At 33.4% G+C, this 25721-nt stretch overlaps 4 protein-coding genes and 1 long non-coding RNA gene across 8 annotated transcripts; 2 read left to right on the top strand and 3 right to left on the bottom strand.

Annotated features, from left to right (window-relative positions):
* Positions 1 to 1175: 1175 nt before the first annotated feature.
* LOC128885714 (death-associated protein kinase 1-like) lies at positions 1176 to 11521 on the bottom strand. Of its 3 annotated transcripts, none has more exons than XM_054139917.1 (20): positions 10702 to 11521; positions 10079 to 10224; positions 9884 to 9996; positions 9660 to 9820; positions 9456 to 9576; positions 9080 to 9380; positions 8928 to 8976; positions 8365 to 8481; positions 8018 to 8290; positions 7770 to 7952; positions 7553 to 7667; positions 7284 to 7475; positions 6963 to 7204; positions 5691 to 5780; positions 5309 to 5473; positions 5008 to 5226; positions 4753 to 4932; positions 4388 to 4681; positions 3969 to 4291; positions 1176 to 3890 (listed from the first exon to the last, which is right to left on the bottom strand). In XM_054139917.1, the coding sequence occupies exons 2-20, from the start codon at positions 10201 to 10203 to the stop codon at positions 3728 to 3730; spliced, it is 3426 nt and encodes a 1141-aa protein (XP_053995892.1). In that variant the 5' UTR covers positions 10204 to 10224; positions 10702 to 11521; the 3' UTR covers positions 1176 to 3727. The 3 variants fall into 3 exon arrangements, with proteins under 3 accessions (XP_053995892.1, XP_053995893.1, XP_053995894.1); XM_054139918.1 differs by having other exon boundaries at positions 10079 to 10157; XM_054139919.1 differs by lacking the exon at positions 5691 to 5780.
* On the top strand, positions 7286 to 9667 carry LOC128885716 (uncharacterized). Its single transcript, XR_008459646.1, has 3 exons — positions 7286 to 7405; positions 9306 to 9436; positions 9510 to 9667. It is a non-coding gene; the product is annotated as an uncharacterized LOC128885716 (long non-coding RNA).
* Positions 11522 to 11656: 135 nt separating the features above from the next.
* On the bottom strand, positions 11657 to 14694 carry LOC128885715 (T-complex protein 1 subunit gamma). Of its 2 annotated transcripts, none has more exons than XM_054139920.1 (5): positions 14546 to 14694; positions 13917 to 14022; positions 13757 to 13818; positions 12321 to 13458; positions 11657 to 12238 (listed from the first exon to the last, which is right to left on the bottom strand). In XM_054139920.1, the coding sequence occupies exons 2-5, from the start codon at positions 13951 to 13953 to the stop codon at positions 11826 to 11828; spliced, it is 1650 nt and encodes a 549-aa protein (XP_053995895.1). In that variant the 5' UTR covers positions 13954 to 14022; positions 14546 to 14694; the 3' UTR covers positions 11657 to 11825. The 2 variants fall into 2 exon arrangements, with proteins under 2 accessions (XP_053995895.1, XP_053995897.1); XM_054139922.1 differs by having other exon boundaries at positions 14502 to 14621.
* Positions 14695 to 15119: 425 nt separating this feature from the next.
* On the bottom strand, positions 15120 to 17913 carry LOC128885529 (odorant receptor Or2-like). The gene is made up of 7 exons (XM_054139617.1): positions 17302 to 17913; positions 16962 to 17228; positions 16436 to 16895; positions 15843 to 15942; positions 15645 to 15764; positions 15416 to 15571; positions 15120 to 15339 (listed from the first exon to the last, which is right to left on the bottom strand). Exons 1-7 carry the CDS (start codon positions 17336 to 17338, stop codon positions 15289 to 15291), a joined length of 1191 nt encoding a protein of 396 aa, XP_053995592.1. The 5' UTR covers positions 17339 to 17913; the 3' UTR covers positions 15120 to 15288.
* A 2268-nt stretch (positions 17914 to 20181) lies between these two features.
* Positions 20182 to 25614, top strand: LOC128885522 (phosphatidylinositol 3-kinase catalytic subunit type 3). The gene is made up of 10 exons (XM_054139606.1): positions 20182 to 20495; positions 20776 to 20970; positions 21509 to 21938; positions 22157 to 22252; positions 22856 to 23407; positions 23474 to 23949; positions 24388 to 24576; positions 24646 to 24821; positions 24881 to 24955; positions 25060 to 25614. The coding sequence occupies exons 1-10, from the start codon at positions 20425 to 20427 to the stop codon at positions 25458 to 25460; spliced, it is 2661 nt and encodes an 886-aa protein (XP_053995581.1). The 5' UTR covers positions 20182 to 20424; the 3' UTR covers positions 25461 to 25614.
* The last annotated feature ends 107 nt before the right edge of the window (positions 25615 to 25721 follow it).

Below are 25721 nucleotides of genomic sequence, written 5' to 3'. Positions count from 1 at the left end.
TTTCCGGATGCAACTGCTCATCTGCTTCGCTAACCTATTCTCGATCCCCGCCGAGTACCGCCAGAGACTACCAAAACTCCTCCAACTATTTATTACTGTACTTCATGCATGTAAAGTTTCAGGTCGCTCGTAAGAATTTAGACAGAAACGCGAATAATGTTGGCAAACTCTTGCTCGAATAAGTTGGTAATGCGTTTATTTGGATAATAAACTGGGGGATGTTGTGATCGATTAACGTGCAACTGTTTTAACAATCTGTCTGAAACATGAAATGAACATGAACATAATATGGTGATACTACATTCAATATCTAAGGCTTCACTTAACATATTACGCTACATAAATAATTAGAATCAAATGGATAAATATGTATGCTGCGTTTATTACTTTCTACTCAAAGAAATACAAATGCAGTATGTGACGTTGTTCAGGATATATATTGCATCGAATTTGATCCTGATAAATAAATAAAATTCCTTTCGATGATTTGAATTTTGGAGCCTTCGAAATTTTCCTCTAGTGGCGCCATCGGTGTGAAAACGCCCAAGTTTGTAGTGAAAATAGTTCGCACCATTACTATAAGATGGCGCTACTGATACCTGTAATAAATTATTCTTTATTTTTCATAAATGCATACATAATACGACTCCTTGCATTATAACACTGCAATCTTATTATTTATATTTAAAATTTATCATTTCTATGAACAGTTATTTAATGCATTAATAATTATCGACGGAAACTATTTTCACTACGAACTTGAACGTTTTCCCATCGATGTCGCTACTAACTAAACGGTAGATAATTACTGGTGTATTAAATAAATATTCATTAAATGATAAATTTGACATATTAACTACTGTCTTGTAGATTTATAAAGCACAAAAACGTATTAATTATGCATTTATAAAAGAAAAAAGAATAATTGATTAGAGGATATCGGTGACGCCATCTAGCAGCAATAGTAAGAACTATTTTCATTATAAACTTGGGCATTTTTTCACCGATGGCGTCACAAAATTGCAACTTTGTTGCCATCTAGAGAGAAATGCCAACATTGTTGTAAAGCAAAATTTTGAAAATTTGCCAAATAAAAAAATGTGCCATATAGTTGAAGAATGTCAGGGAATGCAACGGGATCGAATATAATTGGAACTTGCAAGTACTACCCAATATAATAATTAAACGTAATATATTGATAAATAATACAATAATACGATAAATATACATAAGTAATTATGCAATGAATTAGAGTTTTCTTACGGAGCACCACGGTTTTATTGACACAATGAAAGAATGTTACTGTATTTTTCATACGGTGTGGTTATAAACAAATTGAATATTTTTATGAAAGTTTACATAACAAACAAAAGTAACAAAATTCTATGTAATTTTTTTACAATTTACACTGTTTAATATGAAAACATGTGTTTTCATGTAATCTACAATACATTGTAGAAATTTACAGGACAATTCGATATTACATTAATTCGTAGAACGTTCTTGAAGTTCAGGAACATTCGTGGAATACCAACGCTATAGTTAGTAAATTTTGATTGCAATTTCAAGAATACAATTTTCTAATAATACATTTTGCCGAACCATACATTTTCATAATTTGCATAGGATTAAAGACTTTCAAGCGAATATACAAGCTCAGTTTCGAAAAAAGCGATCCATGTTGACATCGACATTCTTATCGTTATAAAAAATAGAAAAATGTAAATACCATTGATCATAACAGAATCAGAAAGTCTATACGCCTATTTGTACACGGCATAATAAATAACAGTTACACGTAGTTTTACAATTTCTTATTCTGAAAAATGTCCTTGTTGCGCATATTTTCCTCTCGTTAAATTTCACCTTAACAATGACTGTTCAACTAACATCTAGTACCAAGCAAAAGTTGCAAAACGAATGCTAAAGCGCATAGAGGACAAATCGTACATATCGATAAAGTAAGTAATGTTTGTCGTAAAGCTAATCTTCGAAATGGGATTCCAATACGTCGTATAATCGACTAATAATACCGGGCAATCTAAACTTCTAGTTTCGCAATTGAACGTATACAATACGAAAACAATGTCTCACCAAAATATATAGTATTAGAAACATTTGTATTTTAGACATCAACGTGTAAATGTAAGATGAACACAGCGCGTGAAAACACAAACTTCAGAGTACAAATATCAGAGGATAATTCAGTACTTATGAATTTTATAATTCAAGTTTGTATAATTATACGGCATTATATTGAACCTTCATTTTATAAGAAATACGTGGAACACATAAGTAACAGAACTACTTTAGATACACTTTTCAGAACAGAATTATAACTAATTATTCTAAAGACATATCCTAACCAAAGACTCTTGGCGTCTTCATCTTTAATATAGACAAATATTATTACATTTTCAAAACGTATGTAAAACATGGTGTTATGTAAAGTAAGAATGTAAATTTACTTAACGCGGAATACAAAAGTGATATTCACCGAACCAAATTAATGCACACTAGATATGTTCAAAGAATAGGTCTTCCGTGAACAACAAATTTTACTCGTTCTTATGATATATATACCCATGCGCATTGCACATAAATAGTATGTCTCGTTTAATACCCTTGTGCCTACAAAACATGAACAATCTTAAATCAAATGTATCATCTATAATGCAATACTTGGAAGAAGTGATCCTTCTTCATATTCTAAGCTCAATTTGTTGACAAATGCTGTACAGATAATTACAGATCCAATTTAGAGAACTTAAAAAAAAAATTTAATACCTTTTAATAGTTATGATGAGCAAATATTATTTATGGCACGTAATACGTACTTCAGGAATGTCGATTTCGTAAAAAATATCCATTTAGAAATGGAGCTTCATAAATAGTTGTACCAAAAAAGCAAAGAATTGTGCGAATGGTTTCCGCTCTCTTTTCGCGTAGTTTCTAAATATCATAGAAGTCAAAAAGCAGCGCGTATTGACACTGAGTTTTGGCAAGATACAATATATATGCATATCAAGAAAAGCCTTCAAAACAATATTAGTATCAAATACGATAGTATCGTGTTATATAGTGTGTAAATGCATTATTTTGTGGGCCACGCATGTGCATACACATTATTTAGAATTATTCCTCTAATACAAATTCATTAAAAAAATGATCAGGGATCTAGGTAATCATACAATATAATATCACAATACAAACGCTTACGAATATTTCATAATGCAAAAAAATTCTAAATATTAGAAATTAAAACTTTGTTTATATAGATCCTCTTAAGTAAATATTCTCAAACCTAACGAAAACAAATAATTATAAATATTTCGTTATGCTAACAAGGATGCTTAAATTATGATATATTTATGTTATAAGAGCTCGTAAGAGAAAATACACAAACTGACGCAAGTTATGCAACTTTTTAACTTATGATTGTATATGTGTATGTACATATAAAAATGAATTTTGTGCCGCTTAAAGTGCTTGGTAATAAGTTGATATAAAAGTACACATTGGTGCATGTGCATTTTGATATACCTCTACAGAAGTATACAGACGATGTATTATAATGTACGTACTTAGATTAAAGAGCAATGCAAAATTTACGTTGGGCGGAAGCGGTGTTGTAATAAGTCTGTCAAACCCACGGCATGGAAACAAAGTCTCTTTGGAAATCAATCTTTCAGAAAGTATTAATGCACCATTGATAAACGCAGCATTGTCATCTAGAAAGATTAGATCCCGTTTCGGAATCAATTGTCGTTGATAGAATATACGTTGGTGTATAAGAGAGCAACAGGTGTACAGCATCCTCTCTATCCAGAGCTCGCAACTGTTGTATTAGAGAACCGACAGCACAATCAGCGCCTGCAGTATTCAATAATCTGCAATGAAAAAATTCATGTAATACAAAATTTTATGTAACTTACTATTTAACATTAAATAGTTGCAAAATAATTTACCTCAACGTTGGACTGTCTACTGTACTATCTAGCTGTGCGACTCGATCTCCCAAACCAAGTCTTACGGCAAGTAAACACCAATCTCTTCCATGACGATCAGGAGGGTCGAGCATCTGCGCTAGTCTTCTTTGTATGGCAGGTTTGATGTGCTTTATGGGTTGTTTTGGTCCAGGAAGACAATTTTCCATTAAAGGTAATCCGCAACCTACTATATCCCATACAGTTTCTTCTTGACCATTCAAGGGATTTTTAAGGCTTGCTTCGTCAAGACTTTTGTCTACTAGCGCCGATATAATTGGCGCGGGCTCCCAAGAATGTACAACCTATACATGAAGTTTATTGAAAGACAATTAAATACATTTTAATCGTAGGGCTTACAATTTTTATCTTTAACTTATATCTATAGAGTAATAACTAACTTCATCATATTCACGAAGCTGACTAGGACTTAGCCAGTGCCTTTCCAGCAGCATCCCAGGAGCAACTAATTCGATAGTTGTCTCAATAGCGTCGAAAATAATGCTCAAAAGTGCAAAACACTGAGCACTTGTACCTCGTGGTCCTCGTACTCGTATCTCTATACAACCCTGGTCTTCTTCTTCAAAAGTTATTATACTTTCGCAAGGTCCGATGCATAATTTTGATCCTCGCCACCATTGGTATAAATCTGAATTCGATGGATCCCACGTTTGCGTAATTTTTCTCAACTGTGCCTATATATTAACGCATTATCATCAGTAAAATTAAGATACTAAATCAACAATTGTTTGTCATTACTACGTACTTGCAAATGTGGAAATATTGCGATCAAATGATATAAAGGAGCTTCAGCTGGGGCAAGACGAAGACCTGTATGAGGTAAGACATTGGAACACGGCTTCCATGGTTCCCATAATCCCGGTAAACGCTCGACAAAGTTCAAGCAGGGTATTTCATATTCCACTTCGTCGTCATCGACTTCACACTGACACAAGGTTAGGTAATTTTATAATAATAATATAGCATTGCTTGTTAATAAACAAACACTTCAAAGACCTACTGGAACACATAAATTTACGGCTTGCAAAGCTTGTAAAGCTTGACCTGCGGGGCAAGGACAACGAGCCTGAAAATCTTCTAAAGCATAAACTCCCGTAGTACGTCCACCAAGGCGTCCTCTTTGTTCTGAGCTTAACTGCCAATTTACAACATCTTGCCAAAACCATTCTAGACTTAGAACTACTAAATTCCCAGGAAGTAACATGCATTCTCCTAAATTCTGAAAATGAATGTTTAATTAATCAACATTAATAAACAATTATAAAAAATACATTATAATATGTAATATTAAAAGTAAAAACCTGTAATTGCAATCCAAGATGTCTACAATGTTCTAAACAGACTAGTGGATTAATTTTTCTCACTTCCTTCAAAAATTCCTCCTGCGTGAGCATTACTGGAGGTACCTCTAAAGTTTGCACATATGTTCTCCAAGATTCGGCAAGACCAGTCCAAACTAGTGCACTCTATAAGAAGATTTTTGAATCCTTAATGATAGAATACAAGCAAAAAAAGTATTAAATAATACACTGATACAGAAAATATATACAAGAGTAGTTTTTTTATTGCATTGGACAGTAGTGCATGTATGTATTAATGGGATAAAGCATTAGAGCAATTATTAAATAAATTACAGCTTCATTATACACATCACTTATCAAAGGAATTGAGAAATAGTTCGACCTGTTTATCAAGATTCGCCAAGGGCACGTACGTGGCCGCAGCCCGCGGCGTGTCGCGTCGGAGAATACTTTCTGCAACTTCCGGTCCTTCCTACATCATGCATTGCATGCAGTAAGGCTGATGTTAATAAATGTTAATGACCAAATAATCAGCAACTAAAATATATGTTGTTAGTAAATTGATTATGTGACAGAGTGACAGCAGATATAAGAAAAATTGTTCGGAACGATATTTTTCGTTGGGAGTGTGCTTGATTAAATGTCGCAAACAATTACTTTAATTGGAAATTATGAAAAATACAAAATATTACTTCCGATGAGCTCGATTACTTATACATATATAAAATCAACCATGCATCATGAGTGACCATGGATTACTGAATCATAACTTCAACAAAAATAATTGCATCGTATTTAGGAGTTAATGCTTTATTGAACAGTGTTAACATTGCAGGATTTGAAATCAAAGAGACGTGAATCGGACAAATATACTTGGCACTATGCAAAATGAAATGACCCGATTCTAATGAGAATCGTTTTGAAAATGTTAATGCACACATTTATTGCATGCTGTACAAACACTGGCGTTATTCCTGTAAAAAAATGTGGAAGTATAATTATGTACACGAAGATATTCAGCTGGACCTGAACCTTTCGATTCGTATATTCTGCATAAATATTTTAATAGTGTGTCACATCAGATTTTCTAGATTGAACGAGTCGTTTGTGTAATCAAGCATGAAATGATTAAATATTTAAGGATTTCGCGGTCATACATATTATTGATCTGAGTTGAGACTTGTGCATGTAAATCGTTATCAAAACATGTTACTTGTAATTATTTAATTGATTGATCAATAGATTTAAAATGTAATAAATTAATAACCAACACTGTATTGTATAAATCTTATTGTTTGTTGACATGATTTATATCCTAAAATTTCAATTCAGGTCAAACATAAAATGATTTTGACTTTCTTAAATCTGGTACTGTATATGCCGGCATGCAATAATTTGTTTAGTTCAGTTCATTTTAACAATTTAATACAAACATTTTTTAATGTAAATGTTATAAAAAAAATGTTATGACTGAAAAGGTAGTAGAAGTGATTACGCATTTTTATAAGAACTTAGTAAAAACTATGATAATCGCAATGATGCTCTTTTAGTACGCGTTTAGCAATCCTTGATAGAAACAAAAAAATTGTCTCGTAAGTCGCGTAAGAAAATGCGTGAAGTATAATAGTTTTTATAAATCATATAATCACTTCACCTCTAGAAAGTCCATCCTTGCATTATTCAAATATGATCTTAGAAGTTTCAGACCGGGACTAGAAGAATTAGTTGCATCCACTGCGACCATTTGAGGTTCATCTCCCAAAATTGATGTGAACTCTTTTAAGAAAGGTAAAAGTGGTGCAAGAAGGCTACCAGAATTGGAATTTGAGGCAAGAGGTTCTGGTGCATATGTCCCAACTAAGATTACTTTTACATCACTGTATTTGCCACCAAAACCTATGTTGTGAAAAAGTATTTTAAAAGTTAGTAACAGATATAATTATACTATAGCGAAGTTATAGTTAATATTTCTTACCAAAATTGATTGATGCAATACGATCTGAAATAAATCGCAGCCAAAATTTCACTTGCTGAAGTTGTACAGTAAGTGGTTCTCTGAGACTGACTGTTATAAGGTGAACTGCAGGTTGTTGAAAAGTAAGAACATAATGATATGATGCTAGAAACTCCTCGCGTCCACATAATTCCCAAAATACACATTCTCCACCTTAATAATTCAAATGATAAACGTGCGTATTTCTACTATTATGTATCGTAAAGAAAACTCAAAGTTATTTTTCTCACCTACGTTACCGCGACTCCATTCTACTCCTTGCGTACCTTCATATTCATTATCGCTATATTCAAAACTAAGCGAACCATGCTTGCTAGTTACATCTAATTCGATACTTGGTTCCCTCTGAATATAAAATGTCATTTTTAATAGAATGTTTCATTTTCGGAGTATTTCAATAAATATGCTATATCTTTGATACTATTATCGTATATTTAATATAACTACCTTTGCAGTATAATTCTGACTTCTTGACCTTCTAAAAAAGCCAAAACTAAAAATACCAGATTTTAAAGAATTTATTAAAGACGATTTTCCTGACGCGCAATGTCCTAACAGTCTAATATGTAGACGATCTATTGGTCTATGTGTTGGTTGCAACTGTTTAATGTAATTTTCACGTTGAATGGGCTAGAATTTGAATCGACATTAGTAGAAAATACACGCCATAAAATAAATGTTATTTAGTAACATACGTTTCGGAGCTTATCCAATAACGACGCAATATCCGGATATCCGTACTTAATTGCTGTCACATCCGCTCTAATTCCACGATTTGCTTTGTCAACATCACATCCAGCAAGGCACAAATGTCTAACAAGGTTAATGAAACCATGCCTAGCAGCCACGTGAAGTGGTGTTAAGCCATTCTTATTAGGTGTATCCAGATCTATTCCATTCTCTATCAAAAAAGTTACCATTCCCTCATCTCCAGCCTCGCACGCTATGTGTAAAAGTGTATCTTCTTTCTGTGCGGAGATACACGACGTTTATATCCTACTTATATTGCATTTGAAAGATATTCATAAAAGCAAAATCTTACAGAATCTTTCACGTTCAATGGTGCTCCTTGTAGCAATAACTGAGACACAGCCTCCACACAGCCACGTTTGACAGCGCTAATCATGGCTCCACCAAGACCTTGAGAAGCTTCCGATTCCTACAGAATAACAAAAAGATACAGCTGTTCAATGTTTTATTTTTAATTATATTATGATGTATGATTTAAACTTTATATATTTGTATTATTAAAAATATTTAAATATTCAACCAAAAATTATTAACACGCGAAACATCTTTCAATAATACTACCTGCAACTATGTAAGAAATATTAAATTATTATATTTTGGAAAATATAATTCAAGGTATAAATGTTCAGTAAAAAAATATATAGAGTTTAACTTAATAATGTATATTCTGTGAGAAGTAATTTGTATGTATGATGCAACTGTACAGATGATACTAACACCAGTCACATGATGTACATAAATAAACATTATTTCATAAAAAAATCAAAAAAGTTATGCGAGCGATTAAAAACAAAAGTTAAAAATCAGCTCTGACAGTTATAATGTAAATTATAATTATTGCAATCAGGAACAGACCGTGAGGATCCAAGGATGTTTAAGGCACGATTCTGCAGTTCCTCTTTCTCTGAAAATTAAATTTATTGTTATTACTTCGTTACACTGTAAGATGTGCTCATAAGTCTCAAAGATGAGACCTTTAATATAAGTTACAAATTTTGTTCACTTACTTTGGATCCTTGATCAACAAGGATCTTATGAAATCTTTGGCAATTTCTGATACAGTACTGAAATACTCGTTGTCAAATTGATATTGACAAGCAGCTACGTTCGCATAAGTTTCTTGTTTATCTTCACCTAGGAATGGTGATGCACCACTTAAAAGTATATACGTCAATACACCAACTGCCCAAAGATCAGTTCCCAAACTGAGTGGTTCGTAATTCACAATTTCAGGAGCAACAAATTCAGGTGTACCAAACAATGCTCTGTGTTCTGACCCTGGTACTAATCGGTGTGAAAGACCTAGATCTTTATAATAATAGAATTACACACATTTTCTTTACACTCACAAGTCAGCTTTGATAGTAAATATTTGTGTATTACCTATTAACTTTATGTTTGGCATTGGCGGTGGAGTTGATAAAAGGATATTTTCAGGTTTGATATCTAAATGAGCAACTTGATGAGAATGTAAATGACTAAGTGCCATTAAAACTTGACGGACCTATAAAAGAATACAATTGATACCAGGTTTATAATATGAATTCCAGCATACTTTCTTCATGTGAACTATTTTATAGTACAAACCACATGAGCAGCCTCTAATTCACCAGATGGTACCCAGTGAAATAGTTCTCCTCCAGAAATTAATTCTAAAAGTAAAACAACAGTTGTGCCTGTGTCTACAACTTTGTACAGCGAAACAATATTTGGATGCCTTAGACGTGCTAATAAACCAGCTTCTCGAGCTAAAACAAACAGTAGCTAATTATGTATAAAATAATTACAAATGTATAGTTAAAGATATCTACCAATGTCTGCAGCTGCAACACCTCTGGCAACTCGTCTTTTTCTCATAATTTTGGCAGCGTATAACTCTCCAGTCTTTATGTCCATACATTTTCGTACTATTGCAAATTGTCCTCTACAATTTACAAAAGAAAAATTGTTTAAAACATATTTATATTTTTATTATTAATAAAATGTATGACTTGATAAATACTTACTTGCCAATTTCTTCCAGCAACTTAAAATTTTTCTCAATCGGTTCATGATGAACCTCCATCAATGTGTCCCACTCGGGGCCTAATTGCAGAGGCAAAATTGTATTTTGCTTAAATCTCTTTACCATGTAAACAATTCTATTTGTTCACTTAATGATAGAAAATATATAAATTATGAAAACACAGTTTGTAATTAACAAGTAATATTTTTCTAAACACTAATAATATCTACTATAATTTCAAGAACAGATCCTCTCTATAAATACTTTTTAATACAAATAAACAAAAAAAAAAACAGAGATGATATTTTCATTAAAACACGATTCTTGATAATCCAAAAGAGTTATTTATTAATAACTCGGCTTAGAAATCAACAGAACATAGACACCTGTCAATCTCGTAGTAAACAGATATGAAAATCACTTCCGTATACACGTAACCACGTGGATACATTCTTATTAATACAATAACAAATGTGTGTGAAAAAATGTTAAGAGTACGGCTCGCATCCCTCGTTCGCATCGAGTCGCGGAAAAATATTAAACATCTGCCAGCCTTGACAGAAATATCGACACGGTATCGTATAAAAAAAATTAAAAAACAATCCAAAGGAAATCGGTTTTTACCACCGTTCGAAGTTCCCAGTTGGCGAGACGTGCCTGGCATCATCTCACGTTCATTCTCATCGTTCAGTCAAACCGGACAGTTTTCAGTTTCGCAAAGAGCCGTTACGAAAATTGTGTCCCATTCGTCGGCCTTCACTCATGCCGGCCACCCCACACACACAATCGATATACCTGTGTCGCGTGAAACGCCACCTTCCTTAAAGTACATTGCGATCTCATAGAACAGCGTTTCTCAAACTGTCCATGGGGTCCATGAGTATTCAACGTTTTCATAACAAAACTTTCATGTCTGGAAAGGTTCGTAGCAGTTCGTTGTTTGAGAAACACTGTCATGGAACATTCTAATCTTTCGAAGCTCCCGGTCTATGCATCGCTGATTAACATTATTAATTATGCGATACTTAAATCATTGAAAGGATACTTGTCTTATTATTAAGAAGTTTCGATAATTGTTATAGCAGAATGTGAAACGTAATACACTGTCATTCAATTCCTAAACAAAGTTTTAATTCAAATAGTATTTGTTAATATTTTTTGATAAAATTCACTTGTTACAAAACTTTAGCAAATTTATGACCTTTGATAATTTAAAATGTTATCTGTGTTTTTAACGTTAATCACAAAATAGCACCTATTATGCACATTGTTTCGACGGAATGGAATGCAAATGGAGGCATTTGAAAGTTCAGAAGATAACATTTCAGCAGTATTGTATTATTTCATGGTATATTAAACATGCAGTGAAACAGTACTACGTATAAACCATGGCCAATATACGTGTACATATATCGGTTTTGTAAAATACTTTTTTACTTTTATTAGAATTTCGTATAAATATGCTATCAAGGCAGTGTTCAGTAAAATGATTACTTTGCACTAATTATCAAAGGTTCGCATTGTTAGCTCATTATAACGAAAAGTCGGTTGAAAATAATATGTAGATAAATGCGACACGTGCTTTAATAACTTATCAAAGTATTTTTATTATGTGAAAATGCATACAGATAAGCAAATAATGCCTTTCATGAACATGAATCGAGTTCGAATAAAATTATCGTGGACATGAGTTATTAAATGTTAACACAAATATAAAAGCATTTCGAGCGCAACCAAATTTAGTAATTTTATTCTTTCATAGATTCTTCTGTGACTTGTGCAGGTGCTGTAGACTCATTATCTTTCTTCTTCTTGCTTCCTGAGACAATGTCATCGATTCGTAACAAGAAAATAGCAGTTTCGATAGCTGTTTTATATGTTTGTAACTTAACAGACAAAGGCTCCCAAATGCCGCGTTCTTTCATGTCTACTAATTGACCAGTTTCTCCGTCGATACCCCATGTCATTCCTTCAGTGGCGTGTTTTGCACGTAACGCGGTCAACGTTCTAATCGTATTAGCTCCGCAGTTCTGTGCAAGAGTTCTTGGAATTATTTCCAAGGCTTGCGCTAAAGCTTTATAAGGCAATTGTTCCGCGCCATCCAATTTTTCCGCTTGTTCTGTCAAAAGTCTTGATACTGCCATTTCCACAGCTCCTCCACCTTTAATAAACAATACAATTGTAATATTAATAGAATGTTGTAAAATCCATTGTATATAATTCAAATACGAAACAGTACATACCTGGTACTAATTTGGGTTCAATGAGAAGATTTCTTGCAACATGAAGAGCATCTTGCAAATTCCTTTCGATTTCATTTAATACATCTTTACTAGCACCTCTCAAGATTATAGTACATGCTTTAGGGTCTTTACATTCCGTAATAAAGCAGAAGTAATCGTCTCCAATTTTTTTAATTTCGAAAAGACCAGCTTTGGTACCGACATCTTCATTTTGCAATTCTTCCGTACGATTAACGACGGTTGCGCCACAAGCTCTTGCGATTCTGTTAATATCGCTTTTTCTCAATCTACGAATAGCAGAAATTCCAGCTTTCACGAGATAATGTTGGGCCAAATCTGATACTCCTTTCTCGGTAATGACTACATCTGGTTTTACAGATATAATCTCTTCGCATATTTTTTTAACGTGTTCTTCCTCCAATTCCAAAATCCTAGTGAAATCAGTATCTCTCATTATCTCGATATTAGTTTGCGATTCGCCCTTTTTATATTCTAAAGGACAATCCAGCAAAACTATTCTAGGATTCTTAATGTATCGTCTCATTTTCGGATGCGTCACATCTTTATTAATCATCACCCCTTTAAGAACAGTACTTTCTTCTATAGTACCGCCAGGAATTTTTTCCACCTTTGCATAACGCTTTATATCTATTTCTCGTCTACCATTTTCCTCAAGTTTAACAGTATTAACTGCATCCAAAGCAATCTGGCATGCTAATTCAGGCCAACGACCAATGAATTTAGTTCCTACGCAAGCATTTATCACTTGAATCAATTTCTCTCTGTCGTTACAATCCAAGTCTATGCTAACTTTCTCATTGAGGATGATCACCATGTCTTCCAAAGCTTCACGAAATGCTCTTATGATAACTGTTGGATGCATATTTTGCTCCAAGAAAGGTTCTGCGGTAGCTAAAATTTCTCCTGCCAGTACAATAACCGATGTGGTACCGTCTCCAACTTCTTCATCTTGAGTTCTAGCAATTTCAATCATTGACTTTCCAGCTGGATGTTGGACAGTGATTTCGCGTAAAATAGCATTTCCATCGTTAGTCATAACAATGCCTCCCATTGGATCCATCAACATTTTTAACATTGCTTGTGGTCCAAGACATGTTCTAATGACATCTGCAATCGCCTTTACAAAATAATATAGTTATGATGAAATTATGATTTAAGTTTATAAGTATAAAGACTATATAAATTTAATTACAAAAGTGTCTGTAATGCAACTGTAAAGAATTCATTTTAGAACTAAGTACAACATGGTGCAACAATTATTTGAAAAAAATCTTTAAAATTTTCTTTACAATTGGCATTACTGGGTAGAATTATAAATAGTATTAACGAAAAATTCCGCAAAGTAAAATACACGTGGGCGTGCCGACGATTGGGTACCATAAAAGGTAAATGTGCAAATCGGTTATGAAGCTCACCTTGCCGGCTTCGATATTTTCTCTCTGAACTTTTCGGCCGGAATCCCGTTTGGTATTCTGACCTGCAATAATCAGAGCACACGACATCGTAAAAAAGGAAATGTTCTGTTTAATTTCTAAACAAACGAAAATCATTAGCCGTCATTTTTCTTCAACTTACTTAAAACTATGATCGAACCAGTCCCTGGTCTGAACATGATTTTTCAGTTACTTTAACAGTAAAATATCCTGACAGAAAATGATGTTTAAGTACACACTTGATTTTTCTAGAAGAAAACGAAAGACGAGTCACAGAAGAATATCGAAGAATACTCTGTGTTACAATAATTATACGTGTGACAACTGTCATATAGTACTAAAACGAAATACACTTTATCAAAGTATACGTTACCAACGAAAGTATGAAATATCCCTATAGCTACATCTACTTTAATAAGTTTGAAATACATTCATATTATTGTACCAAGGCATGTACTTAAGATTAATATTAATACCAAAGTAAAAGAATAATTGAAGATTTTTGCGCATAAATCGAACGTTTCTATTTTCGATCATTTGTAGGTTAGAATGTATTCGGCCAATTAAGAAAGAAGAACAATACTTTTATTTACTGATAAATCTTCATTTTTGAAGACAACCAGTTCTTGCACCACAATCTTCAATTACTCTATGAATTATAATTGAAAAATAAAGATTAAAATAAAATTGTTCGTTTAGGACATGTGCTTCCGTTGCAGCTACTTACCTTCTCTGTAGGTAAAATATTTAAAATTTGAAAAATAATATTACCTCAAGTCTTAAGGTTATAATAGACTTTATAGTTAAATATTCACTGATTCAAATGTGTAAATTGTAAATTAAATGTGTATATTACAAAAGTACACCCTGAACTCGTTGTTCTTGTCGAAACGCCCCTAGCAACAGGCAACCCGACGTACTTGTGAGTCAATACTTTACGCTTGTACATGGGCACGTTTACTAAATAAGATTTTGTTTTTTAATAAAAGATACCTAAATGGTATGAAATACATATTAAATGGATAACAATGTACAGAGCTTTGAATATTGTACCCTAATGTAGCAATATGTATCCAAACAAAACGACAAACATTGAATTAGGAAAGAAAGATTCTTATACTAGTTTTCATATAAAATAAAAAAGTACTTTTACAATCATCTGATGAAAAAAGAAATTGTAGTATATGTTTCACGTTTCAATTTATTGTTGACAAATCTTCGATCGAATTGTAATACTATCAATAACTTGAAAACTATAGAATAGGAATATTTTTCTACATATTTGTATTTATACAAACACAATATGTTAGTTTATTAGTTTCGAGAGATGTGTAGTACTGATGAGTAACTTGGATCGTTGCATTTACGATTACCATAAATCATCTTTAACGTTAGCAATAAAAGATTCTGTGTACATTTCCATAATGTATCTATCAATTACACTCTATTAAGCGAATCTTCCATTAGAGTAGACGCGTCGATTAAATTAATGATTTTTATAAAGGTCTATGATACTATATCCGTGTCAGTAAATAAGATATATAGCTGAACGACACTTTCAATATCTGAAACGATAGTAAATGAGATTCACAGATGCGAGGAAGAACGAGAACGAGAACGTACGCGAAGGATACGTCTTACGTTGCAAAATGTCAGCATCGTCAGAGGAAATATTTTTCCTGCTGTAACGTAAAGCGGTCTCCGAGCTCTCGCCATGATCAACATCAAATTTTTCGCTTCCTTCACCTTCAGGTTGAGCCATTCGCATTCGTAGGCAGCGTCGAACACTCCCTCCGACTTTAGATAAATATTCGCAATAAAATCGAAAGAATCGAGCATCAAACATTTAAAAATTTTAAATTCTATTTACTTGACTTGCCAAAATCTGACCCACGGTACAGTAAAGGGCCGTCTGAACAAAGGTATTCGTAAAAGAACTTAGCGAAAAGAACAGTTCCAACGATGAAAAAGTGCCTTCTCCAGTGATCATCTAGGCAAAAATAATCACATATCTGGATGGTCAATTTACATTCTATGTATGGACTGTGCTTCGAGTTCGTTTACTTACGTTCACTAAAATTAATCCGTAGATACAAATAAACACACCGAAGTAAAGAAATAGGACAAAAAGCAACATCGTGTACGTGTCTTCGATTGTATCGACTGCCCTGGAGATCATTGTCAAACTTATAGTAATTTCTAGGAGGTACATAAATGGACATCGTACGAACTAAGCCTTCCAGGTGTAAGGCACGTCTTTTGGATAAGATATTGCGATTATAGCCCTTCAGAGGTCAAATGACAAACTTGTATTGGTGTTTGTCGTGTAGTGGTGGTCATTAGTGGTACCCGTGCTCATGTCAGGGTTCATTGACAACCAATCATCGAGCTCAAAGCACGGTTCACTGGTCACCAATAGAAGTTATTCTGATTGCTCGGTTGAATGATCTCTAAAATGACTGTCGATACACGAACCACGGCAATATCGAAATGTCAGTTGACCCCTGAAGAAGCTATCTGCAGTGTTGGCGAAACCGTCGAGGTATCTTATCCAATAAGACACGGCGTACAACCGGAAACCTCAATTGGTATCGACCCAGCTTATTTCTTATTCTACTTTATTCTATCTAGATGAGAATTCGACTCATCTCTGCAAGATACCTGATAAGCTGATTGTGATTCAATACGATGGTCATTAAGTTGTAATCAAAATTGTCGGAATTTTTCATATTCGACAAACGAGTTCGAAGAATTTCCAGTTGGCCGCAAATATGCAGAATCAATAGTCCAAAGAAATGGTCAACTCCGATGTAACAACATGATGCGGTCACTATGGTAATTACTTGAACGGCGAATATTATCTCGTAATACGGACTTTGCGAAACGTCGTACACGAAATAAGTCGGAATAGGAAATAAATCGGATTCCTCGGTTGAGAGTCGAAACGAGTTACCCAATTGTGGCATGGTAATCATACATAACGCTGCCAAAGCTGTATTTGCATAGGCAAATATCATGAACGCTCGTGAAATACGACCTTGACGTATCATTATGCCTTTTTCCGCATCCGTTTTCGATTTTGCCCAGTCTTCGGCGATCATACGTAGAACAGGCAACAGAACTTAAAATAAGAAAGCAAAAAACGATTTATGTCGATATTAAAACGGTGCCTGATACACAAACTTACTTCTCCTTTTGCTGTATATCACAAAATACTTCAGATAGATGATCAGGAAAGGTATACAAAATCCTAAACATTTCATGCACGCCATAGTGTTATCGCATTTCATGATCAATCCACAGAAACACGGAATCGTACAGACCAATGTAAACGCTATAAGAAGCACTATTATGTGCAGCTTTGCCAATAATGAACCGACACCATGATTCACTTGCGGCCAAAGACCATTTATCTTCAAGCAGTAGCGATTCAGGCTAACTGCCCATTCGTAGTCTAAGGGGGTAAAAACAACGATTGAACATCAACTGGATAGACATTTCTCAAATAGGTAGAAATGAAATTATACCTGCGTGTTTCACGAACCCAAGCGATGAGTTATTCATGGCTAAACTCGTCCGTGCGCGATCCAACCCTATCGTTTTCTCTTGTCCACAAGATCGTAGTAAAAAACGACAACGTTAAATTGCTACTATTATACCTCCGCGAGAAGTATGTACAAAAAAACGGACCAAGTAGAGGTAGAAAGCGATTTAATATTCCATCGCGCGACGTCGCGGGCAGTGAAATTTTTCCACGTTGCAGTTGCGTCGCATGATTTTTTCAGTAGACAGCATAGTTACAAACGAGTACAATGAAACGTTATTCTAACGAAAGTTTCGAAGATAGGGTGAAAGAGTTTATCCTTCCTCGTACATTTTTTAATATCGCGTTAGGACTGGGGGGTCCGATCGCCCGAAGACTCATTTTCAACAGCAGAACACATTCGTCACGCGCGTAGATCACGTCGAGTGTTTCATTTACGCAAGTTCTCTGGTCTCCGGTGATAATATCTATCATCTTCGTTTACTTCCAGTGAATATTTGTTACGTATTATTTCTTTCATTTGTGAAGCTAGCGTAAGTCCAGAGTACTTACGGCACTTTTCGGAACCGATGAACAATTGATGTGATACCCCTTAACATTTTGGAGCCATCGACGTAACCGGATCAAAATAGAAGACTATAACTAATGCGCTAATGTTTACACACGTAAGATTTGTAATAAACATACGATACTTATGCACCCGAAATATTTAATTATTAATGAAACATATGCAAAATGTAAGAGTATTACATTATATTATTACATGTATGTTAAGTGTCTGATACAGGCTCTGACCCGCTAAACTAATGATTGATGTATTGATTATGGATGAGAAGTCGATAACGTAGAGGTGTCGGTAAATGATAAGCTCTAAAGTTAACACTTTACCGATCGGTAACAAAGTGTAGAGAAGCATTTGGTCGATAAATGCTTAACACTTTGCCGACTGAAAGCGGTTGGGTATATAATTAAATTCGACAATTTTTTTCAATTTTTGCAACATCAGTATTATACAATATTTATTAAAATCGTTTTTTGATTAACGTTTATATAACATTTTATAATTCATACAATGATTTCAAAAGTACTCGTAACGAACATGTATTCACTGTGTGGTTAAAGTAATACTATAACCGAGTTACGTAATCAACATGTGCTGTAAACAAGTGGTCGGAGTCGCGATAGAATTAGATCTACTCGACTGAATACCAAAAAAGTATTGCGATAACTGTTTGCCATATTATCGATTCCGTCCGAAGCTATTTAATTGTCCACGAGCCTTCAGAGGCGTAAGTACATGCATATCGTACATTTGATTTTATTTCTTATCGGTTTTAAGTACTTTCGTCATCATCAAGCGATTGTCATTTTTTTAACAATATTTTATAACAGAAAAACATTTTTCTTGTTTTATTTTAATCTTTTAATATGCTGTACCATATTGCACATAACAAGAACATTGTTCAACTTTTTAACAACGATCGCGACGACAATGTTCATGTTGATGCTGTTGTATATGCGGACGATGATGTTCATGACCATGACGGTGACCGTGTCCGTGATCGTGACCGTGATCGTGACCGTGACCGTGATGATGACCATGACCATGATCATGATGATGATCATGACCATGATGATGATCATGACCATGATGATGATCATGATCATGATGATGATCATGACCATGGTGATGATCATGACCATGATGATGACCATGACCAGGTCCATGACCATGACCATGGCCATCATGAGAATGAAGACGATTTAAATATAGATGAAGTGGCATTGGTAACCCACTATCTTTTAAAGATGTAGGCGAATTACAAATTGGACCCATTTTCTGAAAGGATGTGTTACACAATTTGGTGGCCTCTACAGCAGAAATTGGTGGAATTGTATCCAATCCGATTGAACAGTTATTCAGTTAAGCTTTTACTCGTTGAACCTGAAACATAATTTGATTGTCTAATTCATATTTCAATTTTTACCGAAAACATAATATATCAAAAGGAGATAACAGAATTCTTGTTAGTCCTATGACTAATATCTTTGTTGATATTATCTGAAGTTTCATAGTACAAGCCATAAAAAGCTAATATCTTATCAACAAGCAAACAATGGGAAATTGCGTTTAATTGCATTACTATTTTCGCTTTTCCACAATTTCGAAAATTTATATAAACTTTCAAGGTTTTAATTTCTATATTTATTATTTGGGACTTTTCAGACATATTAACGTCAAATAAAGCGAATTTATAATAAGATATGTTTATTTTATTTTTCAGCTATTATATAAAATGACATGACGTTTTACTTACGTATAACAATTAAAAATAATTGGATTATGACGTACCGTTTAATAATTTCACACTCGTGAATTATTCTAGATTTTATAATATATAATAATATATAAACGCTTTACAAAGTCACTCCTCAAATTATCAGCACCAATCTGCAATTCTGCACTGATTTCCACTATCTGTTTTGATCTCTCCGCTACTATCAATATTTGAGTACGAAAGAAAGGAAATGGAAGCTACTTGTGGGAGTTTACGGAAATTAGTGGTGTCATCAGACGGCACAACTAGAAACTATCGATTCATTAGCAACTAAACGACTATATAATTGCAGTAGCAATTTTCTTTTTAAATAATATTAAAGTAAATAAAAATGCAAGGTCGTTTTGTTTCTGATTCTCTGAGATCTATTATGCAAAATTCTAAACAGCTCTAGGAACTAGATTAATACCATCATTCATTATTTATTAAAAATGTACTATTGCGTTTCAGCCTTATTACCTATACATGGCGAGTGCTATGAAATAAAAACTTTTAGCAACTTAAAATGCATTTATACGTATTGAATAAATAATAATCTTTTTGCAGATACGATAATCTATTGCAAAGTTTAAATAACACCATCTAACGTTTCATTGACGCAACGGTGAAAGCTTGCAGAAAAGGAGGGGATACGTTTCATGTGCCGTATTCCCCTCAAACGGCAAGAATTAATGAACACGTGTTTGTTTCAACACGGTAGACGCTGTAGAATGACGGCAAATATAAAGTAGAGAAATGTGTTGAGTTTATAATTTCGTAAAATAATCATGGAAGATGTTAATGATAAGTTTTTCTATGTGTACAGTTCTTCTTTAGACATCAGAATACAAATTAAAATGTAAGATTTCATTGTAAATGACTTAGATATAATAAACGTCAGTATCAGCTGGTATCAGGTTACCATAATAAATTCTTTCTGGTGTACATTTCCGACGACGACAAGTGAACGAATGACAGTATTGTTAGATATGAAATAATCCGATTATAATATCTAATTCGGATAAGAAACGGACTACCAAATATTTAATTGAAAAATATGTTGCTCTAGAAATTCTATTAACTAATGTACCATCACGCTCCAATGGAAATTATCTTAACACATCATACTTTTTTTGCAGAGGAACTTTAGAAGGTAAAAGACAACGACCTGAATATGATAAATTACTCATCGACCCTATGTTAAAATACTCTGGTCTCTATGGAGCCAATGGAGGACGTGGAGACTTAGTAGCTTCTCTGCAAGTGTGGGCTGGAGGAAGACCGCTTGCTTTACCTGTTCATACAGCTTATAAACACTTTACATCACGTTGGAAGTATGTATAAATTTGGATTTTATATTAACAATGTAATTGATGTTTAGTATAAAACATTAAAGGTTATGAGGCATTTTGTACCTAAGATATTGCAACAATTTTTATGCATCTTTGGAAAGCTCTTATAGAGAGGAATTAAATGGTATGCTTTTCAATTTTTAATTTTTAATTGTTGTCAAGCATAGGTATAAACTTTTTAAAAATTCCTTGCTTTTAAACTAAAATCTACGTAATGGTTTATGTGGAAAGTTACACAGAGATATGACAATCATGTTTCCCTGATTAATTGTTTTAATTTATCTTTTTCTCTTTCTTGTTCAAACAATCAGAGTGCAGCGTTTGGTTTCATATACAGCCAGTCCTATGTATGTCTGTACACCAGACTTGTGTGGTAATAATAATTAGATTGAAAGCAATGCTATTTGATATTTCTCAACAAGAGCTTTCTACATATGTGTAGAAGGTGTTCCACATTTGTAAGTTCAAAGTATCACATATAGATTAATATTGTTTTTTTTTTTTTTTGTAATCTTTGCAGTTGGAATCAATGGGTTACTCTTCCTATTTCTTATTCCGACTTACCACGAGATGCTCAATTATGCATAAGCTTGTATGATTGTGCTGGGCCTGGTAGACGACTGCCAGTTGGCGGTACAACAATATCTTTATTTGGAAAACATGGAGTCTTTCGTCAGGGAATGTTAGATCTTAGAGTTTGGCCTGGAGTAGAAGCAGATGGTAGTATATCTACCAGTACTCCAGGAAAAACTAGAGATCATGGAAAAGAACAAATGCAGAGATTAGCAAAACTTGTTAAAAAGCACAGAAATGGTCAGATGAACAAAGTTGATTGGTTGGATAGATTAACATTCAGAGAAATCGAATTAATTAATGAAAGAGAGAAAAGAGCATCTGAATATTTATATTTAATGATTGAGTTTCCAGAAATTACTATGGATGGAATACCGGTATGAAGAACTCCATATTTAATAAATTCGTTTTTTTCTAGTATTATTTTTCTTGTTGTTACCCTATATATGAGATAAGGAAGAAGTTTTAATTTTAATTTTTATTCTCTTTATCTTACACATAAAGTAAAAGGGACTGATTTATTAGTATTAGATATAAACGTATAGGTTATGATCTAATCAATTTCTATTGTATTGATACACTGTCTTTGTTGTAGTACTCAGTAGTATATTATGAGAGAGATGGGGATGAAGTTGTTCAACATAGATCCCAACCAGATGTTGTAACTCTTCCTGATTATGAGATTTTACAAGTAAGTGTGATTATAAATTATTATATTTTCTCATACAATTCACAAAACACGAATGATTACCCCAACACATGTACTTCTAATTTGGTTTATCGTCATCTTTAAAGGTAAAATATACACAAACATTTTATGTTTCAGAAAAACGAAACTTTGCTTTTTTCTGTTTTACCTGTACAATTCAAGATAAATTGAAAAATATTTATAATCTTGACAAAAAAGTATGATACAATCTAAAACTTTTGTTTGATGTATTAATTGACATACATATTACTTAATCTGAAGCAATATGCTTGTAACGAAAGTAAGTAAGATTTATAAATGGCTGGTTAGTGTATGCTACATTTTTGATTGATTTAAAAAGAAATCCATATATCGTAAATTTTCGCTATATGTAACATAGAAAAGAAATTCAACAGGTAAAACAAGAAGTACATAACAATTATTTTTATTTATCTATGAACAATACATATCTCAAATAATTTAAAAGATACAAAGTACACTCTTTGTTATTTTAAAGTAATGTCATAACAAAATACATACACAAACACTTAATTATTAAGCGAATATATCTGTGTTTTCATTTTATGGACATTTAATTATTTTTAGGAAAATCTTGTGGAAGCAAAGCATCATAAATTAGCTCGAAGTTTACGTAGTGGGGATCACACACGAGAATTAAAGCCAACTTCAAATGTACGCGATGCTTTGAATATAATATTAAGTTATCCGCCAACGACGGCACTTTCTACCGAGGAACAAGATTTAATTTGGAAATACAGATTTTATTTGTCAAGTCAAAAGAAAGCTTTAACAAAGTTCGTAAAATGCGTGAATTGGAAAGTTGCCGGAGAAGAACGGCAAGCTTTAGAAATGTTAACATTATGGGCACCACCTGATCCCGAAGATGCATTAGAACTACTTGGTCCAGCATTCACGCATCCAGCTGTTAGAAGATACGCTATAGGTCGGCTTAATCAAGCACCCGACGATGACTTAATGTTATACTTGTTACAGTTAGTGCAAGCTTTAAAATATGAAGATTTTGAAGGCATTAAAAGAGCACATCATACATTAATGAAGGACAAGGAATCTGAAAAAATCGATAGATTAGATAGAGACATACAGATCAACGATTCTTCATCTACGCCTATTACAAATGTAAGTAATTCTGTGGTAGTAATATTAAGGTTATAAATGATTACAAATAGTAAACATAATTTGCAGTCCTGTGAATCCGAAAACGGGCAGTCCTTGACAAATCAAGAGTCTCTTATGGATTTAGCATCTTTCCTGATTACTCGTGCATGTCAAAATACCACATTGGCTAACTATTTTTACTGGTATCTTTCTATCGAATGCGAAGAGCAAAATGACCCAGCTATAAGTGCAAAACAAGATACGCGTGTTAAGGAAATGTATATTACCGTAATGACAATGTTTTCGGCAATACTGGCTCAAGGAAACGCTATTTGGCAAAAGAGAAGAGCGTTTCTTCTACGTCAAAAGATATTTATTGACCAATTAGTAGCGCTCGTGAAAGCAGTCGCTAGAGAAAGTGGAAATCGTAAAAAAAAGACTGACAGGCTTAGAGCATTACTGGCAGATCCAGACCCAGCATTCAAAATTAATTTCTCCAATTTTGAACCAATACCTTTTCCCTTAGATCCAGAAATTTGTATCAAAGGAATTATTCCCGAAAAGTACGAATTACTTTTATTCCGTATAGAGCGAGTCTGATTTATCGATTTTAGGTTAAACTGGTTTATGTGAAACATGTTGTATTCGATTAGGCTCATCACATGTAGATATTTTATTTTATTTTATGACTATTTGCCACATTAAATACAACAAATAAAGCAATGTATATCTAATTAATTATGTTATGTCGCTATAAGATTCAGAGAATGAAACCATTTAATTAATCCAATCAAGGCGATATCAAGATTGTATTGTATCGTAAATGTGTGAAATGCTTCTAGCCGAATAAACTCTCGAATATAACATATTTTACGTAAAGCAGTTTTTCCAAAAATCAATACATAAAAATCGTTGGATAGCAACTGTTATAGACTCGTTCTGTATATTAAATGTATTTACGTTTCGTATACTTGGTATTAAAAAAAAATTATTCTTTTCAGAGCAAGTCTCTTTAAATCAGCTCTTATGCCATCCAAATTAACCTTTTTGATGACGGATAACAGTGAATACATTGCAATTTTTAAACATGGCGACGACCTAAGACAAGATCAATTAATTTTACAAACGATAGCACTTATGGACAAATTATTAAGAAGGGAAAATTTGGATTTAAAACTTACTCCTTACAGGTAAATATTGTTAGACTGATCCATGTAATGTAATGTTTTATTTAAAATGTAAATTAATTTTTTTTCTAGGGTCCTTGCAACGAGTACTAGACATGGTTTTTTACAATTCATCGAATCTACGACAGTCGCAGAAGTTTTAGCTAGCGAGGGTTCTATATTAAGTTTTTTTCGTAAACATCATCCTTCCGAGAATGGTCCTTATGGCGTTGTACCTGAAGTTATGGACACTTACATTAGAAGTTGTGGTAAGTGTACACAATAATAATTTTTAGTAATACAAATTAAATAAACTTTAACTTTTCAGCTGGCTATTGTATTATTACATATGTACTTGGCGTTGGGGATCGGCATTTAGATAATTTGCTCTTGACAACATCAGGTAAATTTCTTTGCAAAATCGTAAATATAAAACGTGACATAAGTACAATATTACTATCGAAAAAAGAATAAAAGGACGTAATTGCAAGGACATTTATATTACAGGGAAACTTTTCCACATAGACTTTGGTTACATTCTCGGCAGAGATCCAAAGCCTTTACCGCCGCCTATGAAATTGAGCAAAGAAATGGTTGAAGCTATGGGAGGCGTAGGATCGGAACATTATCACGAATTTCGAAAACAGTGTTATACCGCATTTTTGCATTTACGCAGACATGCAAATTTGATGTTAAATCTATTTTCGTTGATGGTGGATGCTAGCGTACCAGATATAGCGTTAGAACCGGATAAAGCTGTAAAAAAAGTTCAAGATAAATTGCGATTGGATTTGAGCGACGAAGAAGCGGTGCATTATGTTCAGAATCTTTTGGATTTATCGGTAACAGCTGTAATGGCAGCATTAGTAGAACAATTGCACAAATTTGCACAGTATTGGCGGAAATAAACCCAAATCAATCGAAATAATGATCACAAAGACTGTGTTCCTTTTTAACTATTGCAAATATTACTATATTGTATATAAATGACCATACGTCTATAAATGTAACATAATTTATTGTATTTTGAGATTATTTTAGCTAATAAATCTTTGATAATAACGAAGGATTGTACTTCTTGCGTGTTTGCAAATTCCACGGAAAAAAATTTTACTTCTTAGCATGTTATACTAAGATATAATATATTATCAAAAAACTAAGACAAACGA

The sequence above is a fragment of the Hylaeus anthracinus genome, unplaced genomic scaffold (assembly GCF_026225885.1).
Source record: "Hylaeus anthracinus isolate JK02 unplaced genomic scaffold, UHH_iyHylAnth1.0_haploid 11981, whole genome shotgun sequence".
NCBI lineage: Eukaryota > Metazoa > Arthropoda > Insecta > Hymenoptera > Colletidae > Hylaeus > Hylaeus anthracinus.
This window is presented reverse-complemented; position numbering and strand designations above follow the sequence as displayed.